Source organism: Pseudozyma flocculosa (genome assembly GCF_000417875.1).
Source record: "Pseudozyma flocculosa PF-1 unplaced genomic scaffold scaffold00025, whole genome shotgun sequence".
In the NCBI taxonomy this organism is placed as follows: Eukaryota; Fungi; Basidiomycota; class Ustilaginomycetes; order Ustilaginales; family Ustilaginaceae; genus Pseudozyma; species Pseudozyma flocculosa.
This window is the reverse complement of record NW_006920893.1, coordinates 98698-120157: the sequence shown is the minus strand read 5'-3', so window position 1 is coordinate 120157 and position 21460 is coordinate 98698. Positions and strand designations below refer to the sequence as shown.

General features: G+C 66.5%; 9 protein-coding genes across 9 annotated transcripts; 4 read left to right on the top strand and 5 right to left on the bottom strand.

The window, feature by feature from the left end:
• Positions 1-17: 17 nt before the first annotated feature.
• Positions 18-446, bottom strand: PFL1_06289 (uncharacterized protein; the record flags this gene model as incomplete). Its single annotated transcript, XM_007883830.1, has 1 exon — positions 18-446. One exon carries the CDS (start codon positions 444-446, stop codon positions 18-20), a length of 429 nt encoding a protein of 142 aa, XP_007882021.1.
• Positions 447-1256: 810 nt separating this feature from the next.
• On the top strand, positions 1257-4006 carry PFL1_06288 (uncharacterized protein; the record flags this gene model as incomplete). Its single annotated transcript, XM_007883829.1, has 5 exons — positions 1257-1555; positions 1677-1948; positions 2051-2292; positions 2619-3097; positions 3217-4006. The coding sequence occupies 5 exons, from the start codon at positions 1257-1259 to the stop codon at positions 4004-4006; spliced, it is 2082 nt and encodes a 693-aa protein (XP_007882020.1).
• Positions 4007-5157: 1151 nt separating this feature from the next.
• PFL1_06287 (uncharacterized protein) lies at positions 5158-6951 on the top strand (the record flags this gene model as incomplete). Its single annotated transcript, XM_007883828.1, has 1 exon — positions 5158-6951. The coding sequence occupies one exon, from the start codon at positions 5158-5160 to the stop codon at positions 6949-6951; it is 1794 nt and encodes a 597-aa protein (XP_007882019.1).
• A 243-nt stretch (positions 6952-7194) lies between these two features.
• Positions 7195-8684, bottom strand: PFL1_06286 (uncharacterized protein; the record flags this gene model as incomplete). Its single annotated transcript, XM_007883827.1, has 3 exons — positions 7195-8077; positions 8175-8227; positions 8343-8684. 3 exons carry the CDS (start codon positions 8682-8684, stop codon positions 7195-7197), a joined length of 1278 nt encoding a protein of 425 aa, XP_007882018.1.
• Positions 8685-9058: 374 nt separating this feature from the next.
• Positions 9059-10303, top strand: PFL1_06285 (uncharacterized protein; the record flags this gene model as incomplete). The annotated part of the gene is made up of 3 exons (XM_007883826.1): positions 9059-9127; positions 9221-9414; positions 9574-10303. The coding sequence occupies 3 exons, from the start codon at positions 9059-9061 to the stop codon at positions 10301-10303; spliced, it is 993 nt and encodes a 330-aa protein (XP_007882017.1).
• A 187-nt stretch (positions 10304-10490) lies between these two features.
• PFL1_06284 (uncharacterized protein) lies at positions 10491-12205 on the bottom strand (the record flags this gene model as incomplete). Its single annotated transcript, XM_007883825.1, has 4 exons — positions 10491-10531; positions 10647-11595; positions 11735-11861; positions 11979-12205. 4 exons carry the CDS (start codon positions 12203-12205, stop codon positions 10491-10493), a joined length of 1344 nt encoding a protein of 447 aa, XP_007882016.1.
• A 2169-nt stretch (positions 12206-14374) lies between these two features.
• Positions 14375-17572, top strand: PFL1_06283 (uncharacterized protein; the record flags this gene model as incomplete). The annotated part of the gene is made up of 1 exon (XM_007883824.1): positions 14375-17572. The coding sequence occupies one exon, from the start codon at positions 14375-14377 to the stop codon at positions 17570-17572; it is 3198 nt and encodes a 1065-aa protein (XP_007882015.1).
• Positions 17573-18147: 575 nt separating this feature from the next.
• On the bottom strand, positions 18148-19407 carry PFL1_06282 (uncharacterized protein; the record flags this gene model as incomplete). The annotated part of the gene is made up of 2 exons (XM_007883823.1): positions 18148-18811; positions 18932-19407. 2 exons carry the CDS (start codon positions 19405-19407, stop codon positions 18148-18150), a joined length of 1140 nt encoding a protein of 379 aa, XP_007882014.1.
• Positions 19408-20461: 1054 nt separating this feature from the next.
• Positions 20462-21363, bottom strand: PFL1_06281 (uncharacterized protein; the record flags this gene model as incomplete). Its single annotated transcript, XM_007883822.1, has 2 exons — positions 20462-20659; positions 20782-21363. The coding sequence occupies 2 exons, from the start codon at positions 21361-21363 to the stop codon at positions 20462-20464; spliced, it is 780 nt and encodes a 259-aa protein (XP_007882013.1).
• Positions 21364-21460: the final 97 nt, after the last annotated feature.

The following is a 21460-nucleotide window of genomic DNA, read 5'->3' as shown; positions in this document are numbered from 1 at the left end:
GCGATCGAACCCCGCTCTCAAATGAGTCGAAACATGTTCTTCTTGGTCTCCTTTCCCAGCCCCTCTTCATAGGTCCCATCGACGGTGGCGATGCCCGCCGATCCGCCTTCGCGGTCGAGGAGCTTCTGGAGGAGCTCCTGGTCGCGTTTGAGCATCGTATTCGTCTTTTCCGCCCGCCGTCGCGTGCCCTCATCGTCGTTCGTCGACGACGAGGTGGGTTTGGATTTACCGTCGGATTTGAGGATCTTGTCGTAATACCGGCTGTAGAGCGCCGAGGGATCGCCCCGTCTTGGCGTGTGCGTGGTGCGGGTGGTGTGAAGGGACCGTCGTGGCGATGCAGAAGTGGAGAGGCACAGAGATCGTGATGGACCGGCGATGGCGTGGAATGTGGCTGATGCTGCCCGCTGTGGCGGCATCGAGCGTGCGAGTGTGCGCGTGGCGGCCATGGTCACGGTGAGAGGTGTGGCTTCGTCTTGGCCGTCTGCCGTCGGCGATGGCAATGAGGATGGCGATGGCGATGGCGTGGTGGTGATGGTGAAGAGGAGACGAGTTGCGCAGAGCAGGAGCGAGGCCGTGGCGGCGTTGGCTGGCGGCGTGGCTGTCGGGCCACGGTGTGAATCAGCGCTGCGCCATCGAGTGCTCCCGAGTCCCTCCCGCCTGCCCTAGCCTGCCTTTGGCTCGCCACCAGACCCTTTTGGCTCGACCTCTCTTCTCTTCTCCACATCCCCACGAGGGCAAAGAAAGGCGGCGAGAGGAAAAAAGGATGGGCGAAGAGCCAAGCTGGGCCCAACGCTCTTGCCATCGTGGCTTCCGGCCGAAACGCGCGTGCAACCCCTCCTCCTGGCGCACCTGCTGCGACATCGTATGTCGTCCTACACGCGCCGCCTCTTTGCGTGAACCGATGGCGTCTCAAACGGCATCGTCGTCTTGAGAAGATGGCCCGAAAGCGACCGGGAAACGGCGAGGCGAGGCAAGGCAGGCCAAAGCAGGGCAAGGCAGGGCAAGGCAGGCCAAGGCAAGGCGAGGTGTGGCGAGCCTGTCTGCCTGGGTCGGGTCTGTGCGTGTGCGTGTGCGTGGGCGCGGCCAGGCCTACCTTGCCCTGGGCTGCGGTGGGAGGAAGAAAGCGAAAGGGGACCCTTTCTCTCCTCTCACCTCGACTTGCCAACCCGCCCTGCCTCCTACGCACCACCATCGGCCATCTTGGACCCTCTGCGACACCTCCTCTCTCTCCTATCCCCACCCCCCGCTCGATAGACATGGCCGGGTTCAAGGCCATCGCCGAGGCGCCCCGCTTCCTCTCGCGCCAAGACGCCGACGTCGCACAGCAGTCGACACCCGGCTCCTTTGCCGCACTCCCGCCCCTCCTCCGCCTCGAGCTCGAACAGGTCCGCATCTACCTCTGCCCGCCGCCCGACAGCCTGCCCACCTGCTTTTCCAAGTACGAGTCGACGTCTGCCGCCGGGCAACATGCGAACCCGGACGGGGAGGACGAGGATCTGGACCACGACGCCGCTCAGACCGTCGTCGCCGATGGCAAGCTGTGGCTGACCGAGTCGTGAGTATGCCCTCTGGCCCTGTGGAGCTCAGTTCGATGATCGCTCTTACAAAACCTGACCGCCAACCCTCTCCCGTTCCTGCCGTGCCATACCGGACTGTCCTGCTCTGCACCGCCGCAGCGAGCTCTCCTTCCTTGCACCGGGGTCAAGCAGCGGCTTCTCGGTCACCTACCCCACCATCTCGCTGCATGCCGTCACACGCTCGCCTCCCGCCGGCCTCGCTGCTCCGTGCCCGCCTTCAGCCTCGGCGTCTCAGCAGAACGGGCAAGATCCGAGATCCGGCGGGTGCCTCTACGTCCAGCTCGACCTCGCCGCCGAAGACGAGCAAGCGGACCAGGATGACGAGGGTTCCCTGCTCGAGATGCACGTCTTTACACCGGACGACGAGAGCCGTGGGTATCCCAGTCTCGGTTGTTCACGCTCTGCCCGACCTCCGCCGACCACGAGGCTGATCGCACCGCCTCCCTGTTCCCCCATCCGTCTGCGCCACACAGTCGACCAGCTCTTCGAGGCGCTTTCGCACTGCGCATCGCTGCACCCCTCTGCCGGCGGCGGCGGCGACGGCGGCTCGCACCCCTTTTCCGGCTTCGCCCCCTTTGGCACCGGCGACCCAGACGCCATGGCCGTCGACGGCGCCTTTGACGACGCCGACGAGGACGACGACGCCATCGTGGCTGACGCGCAGCCCACCAACGGCGACGGCGCCGGCACAGCGGAGCTGAGCGAAGCAGGCAGGGTGAGAAACGACTTCCAGACTCCGGACTCGCGGTTCAGGCCCTATTGAGCCCGAGGCCTCGCCTGTTCGAGGGAATAGAGGATGCGGAGGGCTAGACGAATGTGAGCAGCCTGGACTGTGGTGCGGGACGGGCCATCGGTGGAGGCAAGCCGCATGCATGAGGGGCGGCACACCAAGCGGATACGCGTGGGCGGCTGTGACACTCTACAACCAAGGCACTGTAGCACGCTTGCTGACCTCGACCTCGACTCCGCAATGCCATGTGCTTCCTTCCCGACCCGTCCCTGCCTGCCCACCTCTGCACCTCGTCACTCGGCCAACAACAGAAGAAGCTCGCGCACCTCGATTCAGTCATGGTCTGGCCGGATTCCGAGGACGGAGAGGACTACGACGACGACGACGACGACGACGAGCGTGACGGGGCGACCCGGCGCGATCTTGTCGACGCGGTCTCGGCGCTGGCCTCGACGATGACGACGAGCGGCGGCCTCGAAGATGCCGAGGGGGAGCCGACCAACACGCTGATCCTGCGCAACCTGCCCGTCGAGTTTTTCGTTCCGTCGATCTGCTCGGCGCTCCTCTCGCTGCTCAACGCCTACGGGACGCTGGTGCGCTGGATCCCGATGCCGACCGTGGGCCGGGCGGTGGTCGTGTTTGAGGAAGTCGAGGGCGCCAGGCTGGCAAAGGGCGGGCTGGACCGCCTGCTCTTGCCGTTCGAGGAGACTGGTCAGGATGACGGGGCGGTGTCCGAAGGGCCGGATGGGCCGCTGAGGGTTGACGAGGATGCGCGGGCGCAGGCCGACGAGTGAGTGCTGCAGCGCACAGGCAACACGGTCAAGCGAGCGACACGAGCGACTACTGACCACCTGCCGTTCGTTTCCTCGGCATCGTCCCCCTTTGTCCGCCTCCGCTGTGTTGCCTCAGCTCGATACTGCGCGCCGTGTACGGGCCCGCGGTATCCTCGGACGAGGCCGAGGCGTCGACGCTGAGCGTGCCGACGACGGACAAAAACTTCCTCATTAGTCCGCCGGGGAGCCCGCCGGTGGGCTGGGAGCCGATCCGCGAGGACCCGCCGAACCGCGATACCCTGGCCGACGACCTGATGCGCGCGCTGGGCGAGCTGCGCGACACGCAGCGCCACATCGAGAGCCACCAGCCCACTGACTGGGGTAGCGCGAGCCAAGACGACGTTCGAGCTGAAGCTCAAGACGGCGGCGGTTCGGGGGGTTTGAAGCCCTTGCGCGCCGTGCCCGCTCCCGAGGTCATTCTCGCACCGTCGATGGCGCCCGCCCTTCGCTCGTACCAACCGGCCTGGCTGCGAGGCGGCGGCGGCGGCGGCGGCGGCAGCAGCAGCAGCAGCAAAAGCAACACGGCAGGCCTGGCGCACCAGCTGCAACCGAATTCGAGTTCTGGCGACGGCAAGGAAGGCGACGACGACGACGAACTCATCCAGGTACCGGGCGTGACGGTACAGTCCTTCGATCCGGTCGAAGACGGCGAGGGCCCCAAGACGCACCTGGGCTTCACGATCAGCAGCGTCAAGGCGACGGTGGACAGCATGCGCAGCCCGACGCTGCTGGCGCAGCAGGGGCACGCCAGCGACGTGCCGGCCCTGAATGTTGGAGGCGGACTGGGAGAGGCAGGGGTGGGAGCGGGGGGATACGGCGGAAGCAAGCGGATCACGCCGACCAGTCGACCACCGCTCAGCGATTGACGTCGGCGAGTGCCGGGAAGTGGACCGAAGACGGTGACCAAATGGATGGCGGTGCCGCCGAGACGATCTTATCTTATCATATCGTCTGGTCCAGCCGTACGAGACGAGGAGGCAAGCAAGATGGGGAGCGTGCCGCGGTTCAACTCGTGTGTGCGGCGATTTCCTTTGCCTGAAGCCGTGGCCCAACTGTGCCCACCCGCGGGCGCCAGACGAGATCGAGACGGAGGACCGGTACCGGCATGCAGGCAGGTGGAGAGAAGCAGGCAGGCAGGGTCAGCCTCGGCGGCGTGCCAAATCCTGCGCTGGCCGTTCGTCATCTCGCCGCTTATGGCAGCCGTACGTTGGGGGGGCCTAGCCTGGCTGTCAACGCACCGCGTGCTTGTCCGGTGACCAGAACGAGACCCTGCCTGCTTGCTTGGCCCTAGGCCTGTCCCACGGCTGAGGCCCGCGCGGCACCGGGACCGGGTGTCGGGCGCGCTTGCTTGGCCCTGCCTGGCTGGTGTCGACAGGCGGGCTAGGTTGACCCGCGGGTAGGCCAGCATGCATATGCTTGACCCTGGCCTGCCTGGCTGGCTTCTGAAAAAAATTTAGGACGCCCCCCTGCTGCCCTGCTTGCCTCTCTGGCGGCCCTTACCCTGCTTGCACGCCATCTGGGGACGGCGCAGCCTTCTTGGCCCTCGCTGCGCCCGCTGGCCTGTCTGGTGGCCGCCCACCGGTCGGGCCTTTCGGTTCGGTGCGTAGGGGCCAACCTTGGAATCAAGGGCGATCCACCCCGGCTCATCTCTGGATGCACGCATGGCTCCGGTACGGCACCGCTCGGTACAGTACGCTTCGACGCTACTCCGGCCAGCCATCTCGCAGCCCGTACCTACCTGCCTCTCGCCGCCGCCCCCCGCCCGTCGATCCGCCTCCGCCGCCGACGACACCAAGAGGAGGCTAGCAGCGGGCCATCTTCTGCCTCGTCGAACTTTGATCCCCCAGCAGGCGCTCACCAGGCTGGCCTCGCCATGGCACAGACAGATATAAGCATCACAGCCTCCTCCTCATCCGTCTCTGCTTCCCCTCCCCCACGATCCCCTCCATCCTAGCCATCCCGACTTCCCTCCTCCTTCCTCCCTCCTCCCTCACCCCGCTGCCGCTGTCGCCCCATCATGACTCCCAAGCCCAACCCCGCTCGCCCGGACACGGACCCGGTCCAGGGCCAGACGACCACTGACCCGGCTCCCTCGGCTTCGTCGTCGTCATCGTCGTCGTCGGCGCCCACGGCCCGCGAGCGTCTTGCGTCGCTCGCCTCGCACCTGCTTCCTTCGGGCAACACCGAGTTTGACTATGTCATCGTGGGCGGCGGCACGGCCGGCGCCGTGCTCGCCAACCGCCTCACCGAGGACCGCGACGTGAGCGTGGCCGTCATCGAGGGCGGCCCGTCGGACGTGGGGCGCGACGTCGTCCTCGACCTCAAGCGCTGGCTCGAGATGCTCGGCTCGGAGCTCGACTACGACTACCCCACCGTCGAGCAGCCGCGCGGCAACTCGCACATCCGCCACTCGCGCGCAAAGGTCCTCGGCGGCTGCTCGTCGCACAACACCCTCATCTCGTTCCGCCCCTTTAACGCCGACCTCGACGACTGGGCCGACAACTACGGCTGCCCGGACTGGAAGGCCGCCACGGTCCAGCCCTACGGCGACCGCCTCAAGATGAACATTGTCCCCGTCGCGCCCCAGAACCGCAACCAGGTGGCGCGCGACTGGGTCGACGCCTGCTCGGCCGCCACGGGCGCCCCCGTCATCGAGGACCTCAACGCCCAGATTGTGCACCGCGGCGGCTTCCAGAAGGCCGTCGGCTTCTTTGACATCGCCTACGACCCCTACGACGGCAAGCGCTCCAGCGCCTCGGTCGCCTACCTCCACCCCATCATGCCCCACGGCCCCAACCGCCGCCACAACCTGCACCTCTTCCTCGAGACGTGGGCCACGGGCCTCGACTTTGACAAGGCCGACGCCAGCCGCATCCGCGGCGTCGACGTTGTCACCAAGCACGGCCTCAAGCGCACGCTGACGGCGCGCCGCGAAGTCATCCTGTGCGCCGGCGCCATCGACACGCCGCGCCTGCTGCTCCACTCGGGCATCGGCCCGCGCGGCGACCTGGAGCGGCTCGGGCTGCCGTGCAAGCTCGACGTGCCCGGCGTGGGCCTCAACCTGACCGACCACCCGGAGAGCATCATCATGTGGGAGACGCGCGACACGCCCCCGGAGACGGTCATGTCGTCGGACGCGGGCCTCTTCCTGCGCGTGCTGCCGCCCAACGCCGAGCCGTTCCCGCACCCGGGCCCGGACCTCATGTTCCACATCTACCAGGTGCCCTTTGCCGACAACACGGAGCGCGAGGGCTACCGCCGCCCGCCGCACGCCATCTGCATGACGCCCAACATCTGCCGCTCCCAGGCGCGCGGCAAGGTGTCGCTGGCCTCGGCCGACCCGCGCGACAAGCCGCTGCTCGACTTCAAGTACTTTGAGGACGCCAACAACTACGACGAGCGCATCCTCATCGAGGGCATCAAGTGGGCCCGCAGGATCGCACAGCAGGCGCCCTTTAAGCAGCACCTCGTCGAGGAAGTCGCCCCCGGACCAAAGGTGCAGACCGACGAGGAAATCGGAGAGTACGCCCGCAAGGTCGCACACACCGTCTACCACCCGGCCGGAACGTGCCGCATGGGCACCCCCTCGCCCCGCTTTGGCGGCAGCGGCTCCGACGACAGCGTCGTCGTCGACCAGCGCGACCTGTCCGTCGTCGGCCTCAAGGGCCTCCGCGTCTGCGACGCCAGCGTCCTCCCCACGCTGCCCACCATCAACCCCATGCTCACCATCCTCATGGTCGCCGAGCGCGCCGCCGAACTCATCCGCAACGACGCATGGGTCAAGGGCCTCCGCAAGCAGCAGTGGGCCTAGAGACCGGGGGCTAAGTTCCTCGCTCCCTCCTTCCTACGTCTTCCTCCCTCGCACCGCCCACTCTAGACTCGCATTCTCGTTCCTGTTGTAAGATTATGTGCCGGTACCATCCATCCATCGACGACATTCATTCCCACGTCCACATCTACGTCCGCTTCGACTCAGAAAGCCGCCCTCTCGGCTGGCGAGGGGCTCGCCGCATCGGCCATCGCCCGAGCGATGAAACGGCGCAGGGAGGCGGGTCTACTGCCTGGCGAGTTCGGCGCCGAGGCGGTAGTTCATGAGCTGGTTCCAGTCGATCTTGTTTTTGGTGAGGGGCAGCTGCCTCCGGAGCGCCTTGAAGGCCTTTTCGCCGAGATCCTCGTACGTCTCCTCGAGCAGGGACTGGTAGTCGTCCTCGTGCCTCTCGACGAGCTTGACGACGTGCTCGGCCACCCTCTTGACATGCTCCGATTCCGAGCCCTCACCCGCAAGCGAGGACTGGTCGAGGTGAAACGTCTTGGGCTTGGACGCGTTGAGCTGCACGTTGCCGTTTTCAAAGTAGTGCACCTGCACCTGCAGGCTCGACGTCAGCGTCGCCGCCTCGACGTCGAGCGTGTACGACGCCCGCCAGCGCCCCGACCAGAAGTTGGATAGGTGGTACTTGTTGCCCACGTGGTGGAACGTGTACTTGATCTGGCGCGGCGTCGTCTCCGGCTCCTGCTCCTGCGGCTGCTGTTGCTCGCTCGCATCTCGTGCCTCCTCGGCGGCAGCGGCTGTGGGCGACGTGGAGTCGGACGAGACGGCCTCGGAAGCCGCGGCGGCCTCGACGGGGTCGTCCTTGACATTGTCGCCGTCATCGTCGGCCGCGGTAGCATCTCCCTCCTGGTTTGGGCTGCCGTCGCCCTTCTTCTCTGCACCCTCGGTCTCTGCGTCTTCGTTCGCCGCAGCTGCTGCGGTCGGCACGGCGGGGTCTTCGGCGTCGACCTTGGCGGCCTCCTCGTGCTGCTGCTGCTGCGCGTCGCTGCTAGCGGCGGCGGTAGGGGCGGCGGGCTTGTAGGGTACGTTGCTGACGGCAAAGACGGAGCTGACGCCCGAGTTGTACCGGTCCGCCACGTAGTTCTGCAGGGCGGCGTCGAGGGCCGCGCTGGAGGGGTGTTGGGGGCACGAGATTGGTGGGACACTGATCAGCTTGCCGCTAGGGGGTGACTGCTGCAGCAGAGCCGAGACAGGCATTGGCTCACCGCAGCGGCTCGGCGTCTTCGTCGACGGGCAGATCCTGGATGTCGCTCGCAGTCTGTGTGAGGAGGGAAGTGGTGGTGGGAAGAAGGAGGAGGATACGGGGGGCAGGGTCGACGTGTTTGAGCTTCTGCGTGCTACTTGACCGCCCTGGTCTGACAAACCCGACGCACCCGAGCCATGTGGTCAAACGCAAAGCTCTTCTTGGCCCTCGGGTGTGCGTATCGCTTGGTGGCGGTGTCGGTGGAAGAGGGGATCTGGGCGGCCTGGCAGATGATGACGTGGTCCTTTGCGGCCTCGTCGATGGCGACGGGGATGAGCTGCGAGGTGTTGTACTCCTCGAGGGCGACGAGGGCCATGTGCTTGATCTGCGCGTCGTCGATTGTCTGGCCGTCGTCGGCGCCCGCCTCTGGGTCGAGGAGGATTCCGCGCAGGTCGTGGTAGACCTGCGAGACCTGGCCCGGTGGTGCCTGGACCAGGAGGCGCGCGGCGGCCGAGAGGCGATCGGAGGGCATGGTAAGAGGCAGGGGCTGCGTGGGTAAGTGGTGAGGTTGTGGATAATGCAAAGTCGATGTCGGTGGAGCCGGTGGAGGAGGAGGTAGTGGTGGTGATTGCGAGGGGGCCAAAGAGTCAGGGAGAGAGAGAGGTGCCGGTCGGCGTCTGAGCTGGGCGCTCTGAGTTGGTCGACCCAGGCGTGGCCCCTGTGGCCCTCCTCTGCCTGGCCTCGGTGATGGTCCGACCACGATGGCCGCCTGCCTCCGACACCCGAACTTTGTCACGAACGGCGCTCGTCATGGTCCCACTGCCTTGCTTCGGCTGCCTCTTCCACCTCCTCTTCCCTCTTTCCTCACCACCCTCACCGCCACCACGCCCCGCTCAGCTTTCAGCCATGCTTCGAGTCGGCTACGTCCCCGAGCACTTTGCCGCGCCCCTTCTCCACCTCGGCGCCACACCATGGGTGCGCAACGCAGCGCTCCACTCGACCCTCGTCCACCCTCGACCCAACAGCTAACTCTCCTCTCCCGTCCATCCCTCGATGCGCACCTGACAGGGCAAGGAAAACATCGAGCTCGTGCTGCAGCCCAGCGGCACGGGCCAGATGCTCACCAGCCTCGACGCCGCGCAGCAGGGCGGCCAGAAGATTGACGTCGCCGTCGCCCTCACAGAGGCCCTCATCGCCGGCATCGCAAAGGGCAGGCAAGACTACCGCCTCGTCGGCAGCTATGTCCGGACCAGCCTCAACTGGTGAGCACTCTCGATCGCTTCACAAGACGAGCTGCTACCGCGCTGGTCCGTTCAGCGTCGAGCGACTCCACGTTGACTCTTCCCCCGTTGCTTGTTTCCCGCTCGCGCTTCGGCTCCTGCTCCTCATCCTTCGCCTCTCTTGCACCGCCACTCTCCCAGGGCCGTCATCACCGGCACAGATCCGGCAGCCTCGGCGTACCAGTCCATCTCGGATCTGGCCGGCCAAAAGATCGGCATCAGCCGCATCGGCAGCGGCTCCCAGATCATGGCGTCCGTCATGGCGCTCCAGCACAACTGGACCGACGACGAGGGCCAGGTGCGCGACATCGAGTTTCTCGTAAACGACACCTTTGCCAACCTCCGCGCCGGCGTCAACCAGAAACCGCCCTACACCTCTGCCGCCTTTATGTGGGAGTGGTACACGACCAAGCCCTACGTCGACTCGGGCGAGGTCCGCTTCATTGGCAACGTACCCACGCCCTGGCCCTCGTGGACCATTGCCGCCTCGCTCAACACGGCCCTCGACCCGTCGCACCCCTCGTCCAAGCTCCTCGACGAGTTCCAGCGGCGTCTCACCGACGAGATCCGCAAGTTTGCCAACCCGCACACGCGCCAGAGCGGTCAGGCAAAGGACTGGATCGTACAGCACCACGACTACAAGCCCGGCGACGTCGCCACCTGGCTCGACGGCGTGCGCTGGGCCGGCGAAGAGACGCCCAACCCGCCCTCGTCGTCCATCACAGAGGGCCAGAACACGACGCCCCAGACCGTCAGCCAGCAGGTCGTCAGCAGCACCCTCGACGTCCTCGAAAAGGCCGGCGTCGTAAAGCGGCCCCACGACGGTTGGCAGATGCAGTCCTTCATCCAGGGCGGCAGCGCCGTCGAGTGAGGGCCGGAAGAGCGGAAGTGGGCCAGGCGTCGCGCAGAGCAGCAGCCGTATCTCGCTCTTTTTACTGCTGTGCATTGCCGCCGACGTCGTTCTCTATGGCCCAAATGCTTCCTTGTCAACATCACAATGCTGCCCGTCGATGGGCGTTCCTGCGCTCGGCGGCTGTCCGAGAGGGGGTCACGCTTCCTCACGCCGCTCGTTGACCCTGAAGCTCTCTCTCGAAGCTCTCTGTAGGAAGGCAGGAGCGAAAAGGTGGCGGACGTGGCGCACGCGGCACGGTCAGCTTCCGCGCTCGAGTCGAGACCATCCCTCGCCGGCTCCTGCTTCTGCTGTCGAGACTCACCGGCGGGATCCTCCATGATCTGCGCGTCGCTCAGCATGCCGCTGGCCTGCTCGGTCGTCGTACCGCCCTGGACCAGCCCGCCGCTGGCGCCCAGCAGGCCCTGCCCGTGCTCCTCGGTGGGCGACGACCGCTGGATCTCTTCGCGCGTCGGGATCGGCAGGCTGTCCTGCCTCCGCGCCTGCTGCACCTGGCGTGCCTGGCGGCGCACCTCGAGGCGGAAGCTCTTGACCTCGTCGAGGATGAGGCGCTTCATGCCCTCGACGTCGTCGACCGTCTCGAAGCCAAAGTCAAACTTGACCGGGCACGTCGGCTCGTCGGCCGGGTCGTGCCACACGGCCAGGTAGGGGTGCTGCAGCGCGTCCTCGCAGCTGATGCGCTTGGCCGGGTCGAACTCGAGCATCTTTTCCAGCAGGTCGAGCGCCAGCGGGTTGGCGTTGGGGTAGAGGCGCGCAAAGGGCACCCGCGGCTGGTAGGGCAGCGAGCGGATGTAGTCCTGCGCGCGCGGCGACCCGACCCGCCGCAGCGTCTCCTCGGAGGGCGTGCCGAGGTAGTGGAGGATCTGGTTGAGCTGGTCGACGTAGTCTCTCCCCTTGAAGATGGGCCGGCCCCCGAGCAGCTCGGCCAGGATGCACCCGACCGACCAGATGTCGATGGCCGTCGTGTAGTTCTGGAAGCTGAGCATGATCTCCGGCGCTCGGTACCAGCGCGTGGCGACGTACTCGGTCATGAAGCCGCCGGCGCCCTGCTTGGCCAGCTCCGGGTCCGTCTCGAAGCCGCGCGCCAGGCCAAAGTCGCAGATCTTGAGCTCGCAGTCGGCATTGACCAGCAGGTTGCCCGGCTTGAGGTCGCGGTGGAGCACCGAGGCGCTGTGGATGTAGCGCAGCCCGCAGAGGGTCTGGTAGATGAACGACTGGAAGTGGGCGTCCGAGAGCGGCTGTCCGGACCGGATCTGCGGGTGGACGGGCAGGCGATGAGCAAGGGGGGGAAATGAGAGGAGCCAGAACGGATCAGCGGCAAGTGCGGCGGGCTGGCCGGGAGGCTGGGACGAGCTACGTGGAGCATCCAGCCGCCTGACGAGCGAGACTCACAATGGCGTGCAGGTCGGCCTCCATCAGCTCCTCGTACAGATAGACTTCGTTGAAGCTCGTCGGGTCGATGATATCCATGTCGTAGAGGCAGGTGATGTTCTTGTGGCCGCGGAAGTGGCGCAGGAGCCTGACGGACCGTGGATTCGCAGAGAGCGGGAGCGGGACGGATCCATCGTCAGCGAAGGGCCCTCCTCGCCAGCGGCAGGCAGGCGGCGGCAGTGCGGCGGCCAGCACGGCAACTCACTTGATCTCGCGCAGCGCCCGCTTTGTGAGGATGCGTTTCGTAAAGACGTTTGTGATCTTCTTGATGGCGACGCTCTCGCCGGTGCCGCGATGTGTGGCGGCAGCGACGCAGCCGTATGCGCCCTGGCCGAGCTCCTTTGTGATTTCGTAGGCGTTGTCGATCAGAAAGGTCTGGTTGAGGACGGTGTAGGGCGTCCTCGAGGGCGCCGAGAGCGCATAGTTGGCCATCTTGGCGGGTCGCTGAGTGGGCTGGCAGAAGAGGCAGGCGAGTAGGTGCTAGGCGGTGGAGAGGATCGCTCGACGGGATCCACAACAGGCGTTGGAGTAATTCAAGTAGCAGAGGGAGGTATGCCGCTGCTGCCGCTGCTGCCGCTGCTGTGGGTGTTGGTGGTGTTGGTCGACTCGTCTGTCGGAACAGGTCGAAGAGCTGATCGGACGAGGGACAGCCCGTTGCAGTGTCGAGCGGTCTGATCGCAATCAGCCGGAAGTCACGAGCCGATGAGGGTTGGGGTAGACCGGCCGAGGCCCGAGGAGAGAAGAGGCCGATGGAGCAGCCGGCGGTGGAGCAAGGATGACACGAGGGCTGCGGTGGGTCTGTGCCGTGTGGGTCCGAGTGCAGCAACCAACTTTGAGGCTCAACACCGGGGCAATGAGGCAGGGCAATCGGGGAGCGGTGGGATTGTGGAAGGGGCGGACGAGACTTGCGGGACGGAAGCGTGGCGGCGGGGTCTTGGTGTCCGATGAAAGAAGCGGGAGGGTCAGTTCAAGGAGGAGAAGGAAAAGGACAAGGCGCCGAGGGCAAGTGGCGAGGAGGAGGAGTGTAGGAGACGGGTGACGTGCGCCCGGTGCGAAGCCGACAGCTATATGGCTGGCCGGGCAGGCGGGCAGGCCAGCAGGGACACCACTCTAACTAGAGGCTGTTGGCTGGCTTGGCTGGCTGGCTGGCTCGTTCGCTTTGGCCTCCGGGAGGTGAGCCTTCTTTTTGTTCTGCTGTCGTACGCGTACGTGCTCACTCGCCTGAGCTGCAGGCTCAGCCACCGTAGCCTACCCTAGCTCGGTCTGGTCGCCTTCTGGCCTGGACGACGCCACCATCCGCAAGCCAGAACGGATCGCGAAGAGGGCGAGAGCGGGGGCGACGAGCTACGTGCCGTGCGGGGCCGTCTGCCTCAGCCTCGCCCTGTATCCGTCGAGGGCTGCCGGTGTCATGTCCCCTAGGCGAGGCAGCATGAGCGTGCGTCGGCTTGCGGTCCGATGGCCTGGCGCAGTGGTTCCGACGACGACGACGGCGGCGATGGCGAAGAGCGAAGCGGGCCCGCCACCTAAGTGCCTGCCCCCTCATCGCATCGACCCGATAGGTACGGCTTCGGCTGTCCCGAAGGAGGATACGGGGAGCGGCCGCGCGGGCGCGTGGGTGCGCAGCAGCGCGCTGCACATTTGGCACCGCCACAACGCATCCCAGCGAGCCATCAGAGTAGATAGAGTGGGTCTAGGCAGGAGGCGGAGGATGGGCCTGCCCCTCGCTCGCTCACCTCTGGCCTGCCTGCCTCTCCTCTGAGGGATGCACAAACGACGCCTGTCTTCTGCCTTCTGTTGGCCCGCTGCCATCCGATGCCTTGCCAAGACCTGCTGGCCCTGCCGGCCGCCGGCCGTCTCGACGGCCGTGTGTGTTGGAAGCGCTCGTCGCCAGGGCGCGTGGAGCTCTTCTTCTCGAGGATCGACGTCGAAGCCTGCAGATCAGGGGAGTTGACGGCTGCTGCTCTCGCCCATGACGTCGCATCGCCTGGCCCCGTGCTGCCGGTAACAGATCCACGAGAGGGGACGCCGAGGCGTTCGAGCACCGCCTTGCTTGCGGTGCTTGGCCGCATCGGAGACGACCGCCGGCTATCGGCGACGACGAGGGTGCGCTGGAGTTCCGATGCCTCGTCCCAACCCCGCGTCGGGCCACGGCCGCGCACGTTGTTGATGGTTTGCGAGGCGCTAACTGTCTCTGTAACTCCCTGGCCAGGCCTCTCGCCTGCCTGCACCCGGCTGGCTGCACCGCAGCCTGCTAACCCAGGTGTCCCCTCGTACCAACACCGACCGGTGTCGAGGAGCTGCAGCCCGCTGTGGCACTTCCGAGCCACCCGTGCCCCGCGAGAACATAGCAGCTTTGCCCTCGGGACTCGGCCAGCTGGCCAGCAGCGTCCAACTTTTTTGGGTTTTCTTCATGGCTGGCTCCGGCGGCGGGGTCCACGCCAACTGCAGCCAACCACCATCAACCACCACCACCAACCATACCACTACCACCGACCCTCTCCTCCTGCTGGCCCCATCATCACCCGCTGCTCTGACCCCTGCTACGCACATACTGGCTCCAGCTATCAACCACCGCTCGAGTTCGACTCGACAGCCGTCACCATGTCGATCGGAGAGGCGATACACGAGAGGTGGAGGGCGCTCGAGACACCGAGGCCCTCGTCGTCGTCGTCGTCGTCGTCGGCACCTGCGTCACCCTCCGCATCTGCCTCGAGGGTCGTGCAACAGCACCCGCACCTGCACCTGCCTCCGAGCCGCGAATCGCCCCTCTCTTCGCCATCGAAGAAGCTCAAGAGCAAGAAGAAGAGCAAGTACGCAAACGCGCCCGCCCTCTTCCTGCCGCCACCCTCGCCCGGCTCGTCTTCCCGCTCCTCGCTGCCCGCTCCCCCAAGCAGCGCCACCAATGGCACATCCTCTTCGTCCCGCCACGATTCGACTGACAGGATCTCTAAGATGCTCGCCAGCGTCGATCCCGCCATCGTCGAGTCGCGCAAGAGCCTGCCGATCTGGGCCGGCAAGGACGCCATCGTCGACGCCGTCCGCCAAAACGACACCGTCGTCATCCTTGGAGAGACCGGCAGCGGAAAGACGACCCAGATTCCCCAGTTTCTCTTCGAGGCCGGCTTCGCCCAGAGCAGGCCCGTACAGATGATCGGCATCACCCAGCCTCGTCGTGTCGCCGCCACCTCGCTCGCCCGCAGAGTGGCCGTCGAGATGGGCTGCCCGGACCCTGCCAGCCGCGCGCTCCAGGATGCCAGCGCAAAGGGCAAGTCGAAGGATTCGGGCCCGGGCCTTGTCGGCTACTCGATCCGTTTCGACGACCGCACCAGCAAGCGGACCCGCATCAAGTTCATGACCGATGGCATGGTGCTGCGCGAGATGATCGGCAGCGGCCAGGGCTCCAGGCTGGCCGGCGGAGACGAGGACGGCGACAAGGCCAGGGGCGGCCCTAATCGACAGCAGCAGCAATCTCGGCGCTCGGAAGATGCTGCCTTCGGCTCCCAAGGCGACCTCACCGCCGCTGCCACCACGGGCATCAGCTCGACGCTCCTGTCCCGCTACTCGGTCCTCATCATTGACGAGGCACACGAGCGTACGCTGCGGACCGACATGGTCCTCGGCCTTGCCAAGCGCATCCAGCGCGAGAGAAAGGCGCTGCGGGCCGATTGGATCCAGAGAGGCAGCCTCGCCGACGAGCCCGAGGTCACCGAGCTCAAGATTGTCGTCATGAGCGCCACCCTCGACGCCAAGTCATTTGCGAACTTCTTCGCCTCTCCCTCGGCCGCCCTGTCCGAGCACCGCCACAGGTCGGCCGAGGCGCAGCGGCAGATGAGCGCGCGGTCCGAGGTGCCCATCCTTTACGTCAAGGGTCGCCAGCACGCCGTCACCACCTTTCACACCGAAGAGCCGAGCCAGGAGTGGACCGACTCGGCGCTGCGGACCGTGCTTCAGATCCACGTCTCACGGCCGCCCGGCGACATCCTCGTCTTCATGACGGGCCAAGAGGAGATCGAGACGCTGGCCAAGTCGCTCGAGACCTACGCCGGCGACCTGCCGCTCTGGGCCGAGCACGAGAAGCGGCCGGCGCCCATGGACCTCATGATCGCACCCCTCTACGCCGCCCTGGGGCCCTCGGCCTCGGTCAAGGTCTTTGCGCCGACGCCGCCGCGGACGCGCAAGGTGGTGCTGGCCACCAACATCGCCGAGACGTCGATCACCATCCCCGGCATCATCTACGTCATCGACTGCGGCCTGGCCAAGGAGAAGGTCTATACCGCAACGACGGGCGTCGAGTCGCTGCAGACGCAGGAGATTTCGCAGTCGGCGGCGCGGCAGAGGGCCGGTCGAGCGGGCCGTGAGCGGTCCGGCGAGTGCTACCGGCTGTACACCGACGAGGCGTTCAAGCAGCTGCCGCTGACGACGACGCCCGAGATCTTGCGGACCGACCTGGCGGGCGCGGTGCTGCAACTGTGCGCCATGGGCCAGGACCCCTACCACTTTGACTGGATGGACCAGCCGGACTCGCATGGCCTGCGCGATGCAGTCATCCAGCTGATCCAGCTCGGCGCCATCGAGATCAAGAACGTGCCGGCGGCCGCGACGACGGCAAAGGACGGAAAGGCGGCGGCGGCGGCGGTGGAGGCTCGCCTTGTCCTCACCGCCGTGGGGCAGAAGATGGCGATGCTGCCCGTGGCGCCCTTCTACGCGAGGGCGCTGGTGGCCGCCTCGAAGCGCGGGCCCAAGGTGGCACGCCAGGTGCGCGACATGATTGCCGTGCTCTCGGCGGACCGCAGCGTGCTGCTGGACCCTTCGGATCCGGAGAAGCGCGACGAGGCCAATCGGGCCAAGATGGTCTTTGTGCACCCGAGCGGCGACCACGGCACGCTGCTCAACGTGCTCTACGCCTACCTGGCCGAGCAGGACGCGGCGCGCAAGATTTACCGCGCCAAGAGCAAGGGCGGCCATGGAGACGAAGACGGCGAGGGCGAGGGCGGGGGCGAAGGCGAGGGCGAGGGCAAGGGCAACCGCGGGGGCAGGTCGAGCGGTGCGACGACGACGACGACGACGGCGGCTGCCTCGGTCGAGATGCGCGAGCACGTCCGGGCGTGGTGCCAGAACCACTTTGTGCACGAGCGCGCCGTCAAGAACGTGCTCCACATCCGCAAGCAGCTCGGGCAGATTTGCGCGCAGCAGGGCATCGTGTGCGACGACACGCTGGCGATGCACGAGAAGCGGCAGCAGGCGCAGCTCAACGGCAAACCGAACGGTGGCGGGGCCAACGGCGTCCGCGGCGGTGGCGGCAACGACTCGGCCTCGATGAACGACGACATCGACATCGACACCGACGACGACGACGACGACGACGATGCGACGACGAGCGAGGAGCTGCGGCGGCTCAAGGCGATGAAAGAGGGTCTGCACGTCGTTCGCAAGGGCCTCAACGACGGCGAGGGGGGCGTGCGCAACGACGAGGAAGACTACGTCGAGCTGCGCAAGTGCATGCTCGAGGGGCGCTTTTCGAATGCCGCGCTGCGCACGCCCGAGGGGACGTGGAAGCGCACGGGCGGCGGGCAGCCGTTCCGCCTGCACCCGAGCTCGACGCTGCACGCCACCCGCCGCAGCCTTGCCGGCGGCACTGGAGCGGGAGCGGGAGCGGGGACGGGGACGGGAGGCAAGATGGAGGCGCTGCTGGTGGAAGAGGTCGTGGTCACCACGCAGACCTATGGCCGCACGTGCTCGGTCCTCGAACCGGCTTGGCTGCAGGAGATTCTTCAGGCTAGCAGTCCCAAGGCGGTCTAGTAGCGGCCGTCTGTATCGGCATCGGGTCGGGTCGTCGGGCGAGGAGGGATGGGACCCCCTTCCGTCGCCACCGCCTCGATCACCGTGCCGTGAACCGCCTCGACCACCGTGCAAGGAAGGATGGCTGGGAGACCGATGCACACACGCCACGGCGACAGACGATGGGGAGGGGCCGAGAGAAGGATATTATAGCGCTGTCTGTCTCCTTTCCCCCCTTGCCATCGCCATCGCTCTGCACGATGGCCGACGACGAGAGGAGACGTGGACCAAAGGGGTGGGGGGGAATAGCAACGTTGTTTGCGGTGACGATCCTACCAAGCTACCAACCGACCAAGCGAACCGGACCAAACAGGAGTCATGGCGATCCCCGCTCCGAGGCAGCGAGGGAGCGAGGGAGAAGTGGGGGACAAGAGCAAGGAAGGAGAAGTGGGAGCTGCGGGACGACGAGGGGTGCGTCCGGTCTATACGGAGAGGCGAAGGCGAGGGGACAGGCGAAGGCGAGTGGACAGGCAGAGGACCGAGGGCCGAGGGCCGAGGGTCGAGGGCCGCAGGTGTTTGGCCCTACCCCCCTCTCCTTAGGCGTCATCGAAGATGATGGTCTTGCACGACGGCACGCTGCGGTCGGCGGCGTGGAACATGGCGTCCCTGGCCTTTTCGAGGGGGAAGCGGTGGGTGACGAGCTGCTTGACGTCAATCATGCCGCCGGCGACGAGGCGGATGGCGCGGGGCCAGGTGTCGCGGTAGCGGAAGAGGAACTTGAGGGTGATTTCGTTGGTCGAGAGGTGCATAAAGGGAATCTCCTGGTAGTTTGCGCCGACGCCAATGACAAAGACGAGGCCGGTGGGTTCAGTGGCAAAGGCGGCCGTGTGGACCGACGACTGGACGCCCGTGCACTCCATGGTGACGGCGGGCATGACGTCGCTGCCCGTCCCCGGTGCGAAGCCGCAGGCGGTGGTGAAGAGGGCAATGATCTCCTGGGCGCACTCGAGCGGCGTCTTGGCCGTGTCGATCTGGTAGGTGTGCACCTCGGGCACGAGCTTCTTGGCAAAGGCCAACCGGTCGGCCACGACGTCGGTGATGACGATCGGGGTGGCGCCCGCCGCCTTTGCGCAGAGGAGCTGGACGACGCCAATGGGACCGGCGCCGGTGATGAGGACGGGCTGGCCCAGCTTGATCTCGGCCTGGAGCGTGGCCTGGAGCGTGACCGAGAGGGGCTCGAGGAGCGCGATCTCCTCGAACCTGTTTGCAGTGGGGGGCGAGAGAGGAGTAAGGGACGAGCCGCACGTCAGCAATCGAGCGCGGCGGTCGGGCGACGGCGGTGACTAGAGGCATGGCTGCGGGTCCGAACGGTCTACTCACGACATCGATTCGGGCACCTTGTGGAGCCAGCCGGCAGGGTGAACGTGGTACCTCCTGAGGGTGCCGTCGCGGGGCGGGACCGAGTAAAAGTCGACGGTGGGGCAGAGGTTGTACTTGCCCTTGAGGCAGAAATTGCAGGTGGGCTTGAAGCAGGGGACGCCGGGTTCGATGGCGACCTTGTCACCGACCTTGACGTTGTCGACGCCCTCGCCGACGGCGATGACGACGCCGCCGGACTCGTGGCCGAGGCCGACGCAGCTGTCAATCTTCCAGGGACCCAGGCCGGCGTGCTTCCAGAAGTGGACGTCGGAGCCGCAGATGCCCGTGGCGCGGACGTGGACCAGGGCCTGGCCCGGTCCGGGCTTCTCTGCCTGGGAGCGGACGAGCTCGAGCTCCTTTTTCGACGTGGCCAGCAGGGCGAGGTTCTCCTTGAGCGCCGTCATGTTGGCTAGCGGGGCGTCGGCGACGGGGGCCATGGCGATGTGAGGTGAGGGGATGCGGGGGCGAGGGGAAGTCGGTCAAGCGGGTCGGAGAGGGAGCTGGAGTCGGACGGCACGGAGAGGGTGAAGGAAGAGAAGTAACGAGGAGGGAAGAGGAGAGACAGAAGAGGTAGACCTGTGGCCTCGGTCAGGGCAAACGAGGCAGGGCGGGCTCTTATAGGGGTTTTGTGGCGAAGGCTTTGCCATTGAGCGAGGGAGCGACAGACGACGGACATGGCGCCCGCATGCCTCGAGTCTGGCTAGATTTCCTCGCCGTCGTCGTCGTCGTCGTCGTCGTCGTCGTCTTCGCTGGCAGGCTAGCGGGAGTTGATTAGCGCATGCCAGGTTGCCTTCGGCTATCTCCAAGTGTTGCCTGTCCCGCTCTCTGTCTGCCTCGTGTCGCGGCTCAGGCCAGGACCGGCTTGGCTTGGCTGTCTGTTTGCCAGCCGGGACACTGGAGCGAGCGAGGCACGCTGGTGGCTGCTGGTCGCCGGGCTCACCGACCGGGATTCTGAGAGGCCCTCGATCTTGTCGCTGGGCGAGCTGCCAGCCCTCGGAAATCTTGTTCGAGGCCGGGGCCACGCCGGCACAGGGCGCCTAGCCTGCACGTCAGAAAAGTCTGCATGGGCCCCGCGCGCCGGCGTCGTGCGACAGGCCTGCCTGGCAGCTCCACCACCCCCCGCCCCGCCCCGCCGCCGGCCGGTCTTCGGCAATCTCGTCCAAGCCAGGGCCAGGCCTGGCCCGAGCTGCACCGGTCTGGTCGTCCTGCCTGCCCTCGACGACGCTCCTCGGTCAATGCCAGTCACCGACCGCCGACGGGACGACGGGTCGACCTTCTCTTTCATTTTGCTTCTTCTCGTCGCTGCCTACAGGCACATGGTGTCGCAGTCGGGGGCTGGCACATCTCGACCTTGCTCCCAACGCCACCTGCTTCCACCCACACTCGCACCCGTACAGTAGTCGGCCCTACGACGGCAATGGCAGCCCCGATGCAAGTCTTTCCGGCCAGCCAGCGGGCACAGCATCAGTGGCACAGCAACCCCCGCCGCGCTCAGGCCTCGACCTCGCCGTCGAGCTCCGGGTAGTGGCGGAACACACCGCTCGAGTACGGACGTCGGCGCTCGCTCTGCAGGTAGCCCTCGAGCTCCTTTGCCACGGCGGCGTGCAGCCCAAACACCAGCGCGTACTCGCCCCCCGACTCGAGCGATGCCATCAGCCGCGGAAACGCAAACTTGAGCCCGTCAACCACCTGCGAGGGGCGGACAATGGCAGGTCGTGGCGGGGTAGGGTAGACAGAAATATCAGGCAAGGCGAGGACGCGGTCAGTCATGCCGTCACCACCGCGTGGCCATGGCTCGGGGGACAACGCACCTGGAAGAGGGTGAGGTCGGCCACAGTCGTCTTGTCGCCCACCAGGCGCGGCTGTCCCTGGCCCTGGCTGCGGTTGGCGTCGAGGGTGAGCTGGAAGCACTTGAGAAACTTGGGCACGCGCAGGTTGCGGAACTTGTCGGAGCGTCGCTTGGCCTCTTGCTTCTGGTCCTCGTAGTACAGGTCGACTGCGACCGGGTGGTGCGTCTCGTGCGCCTCGTTGCTGACGTCGAGGGCGGTGAGGGTGAGCTGGTGGATCTGGGCGCGCCGGATGTCGCGCTCGAGGTCCGACAGGCCGTCGAGGTCGCCCAACAGGCCGAGCCTGGGGGCGAGAAAGGCGAGGATGGCGGGCGTCTGGCTGATAAAGTGCGAGGCGGCGGCGCCGTCGTCGGGCGTGGCGGCGCTTCCGTCGTCTGCCTTTCTGCGCTTGGCGGCCGAGGCAGCGGCGGCGGCGGCGGTGGTCTGATTGTCGTCGCCGTTGCCGTCGCCTACGTCGTCACCGTGGCCACCCTGGGACGACTGGATGACCTCGAGGATGGGGGGTGCAAAGTGGGGCGGGTGTCCGACGGGTGCGGCGGTCGACATCGAGAACGAGGGGAGCGACTTGATGTCGGTGTCGTCGGTGTAAGGGTGTCCGGCGGCCTCAAAGGCGAGGCGGACAAACTCGCCGCGCCCCGGGATC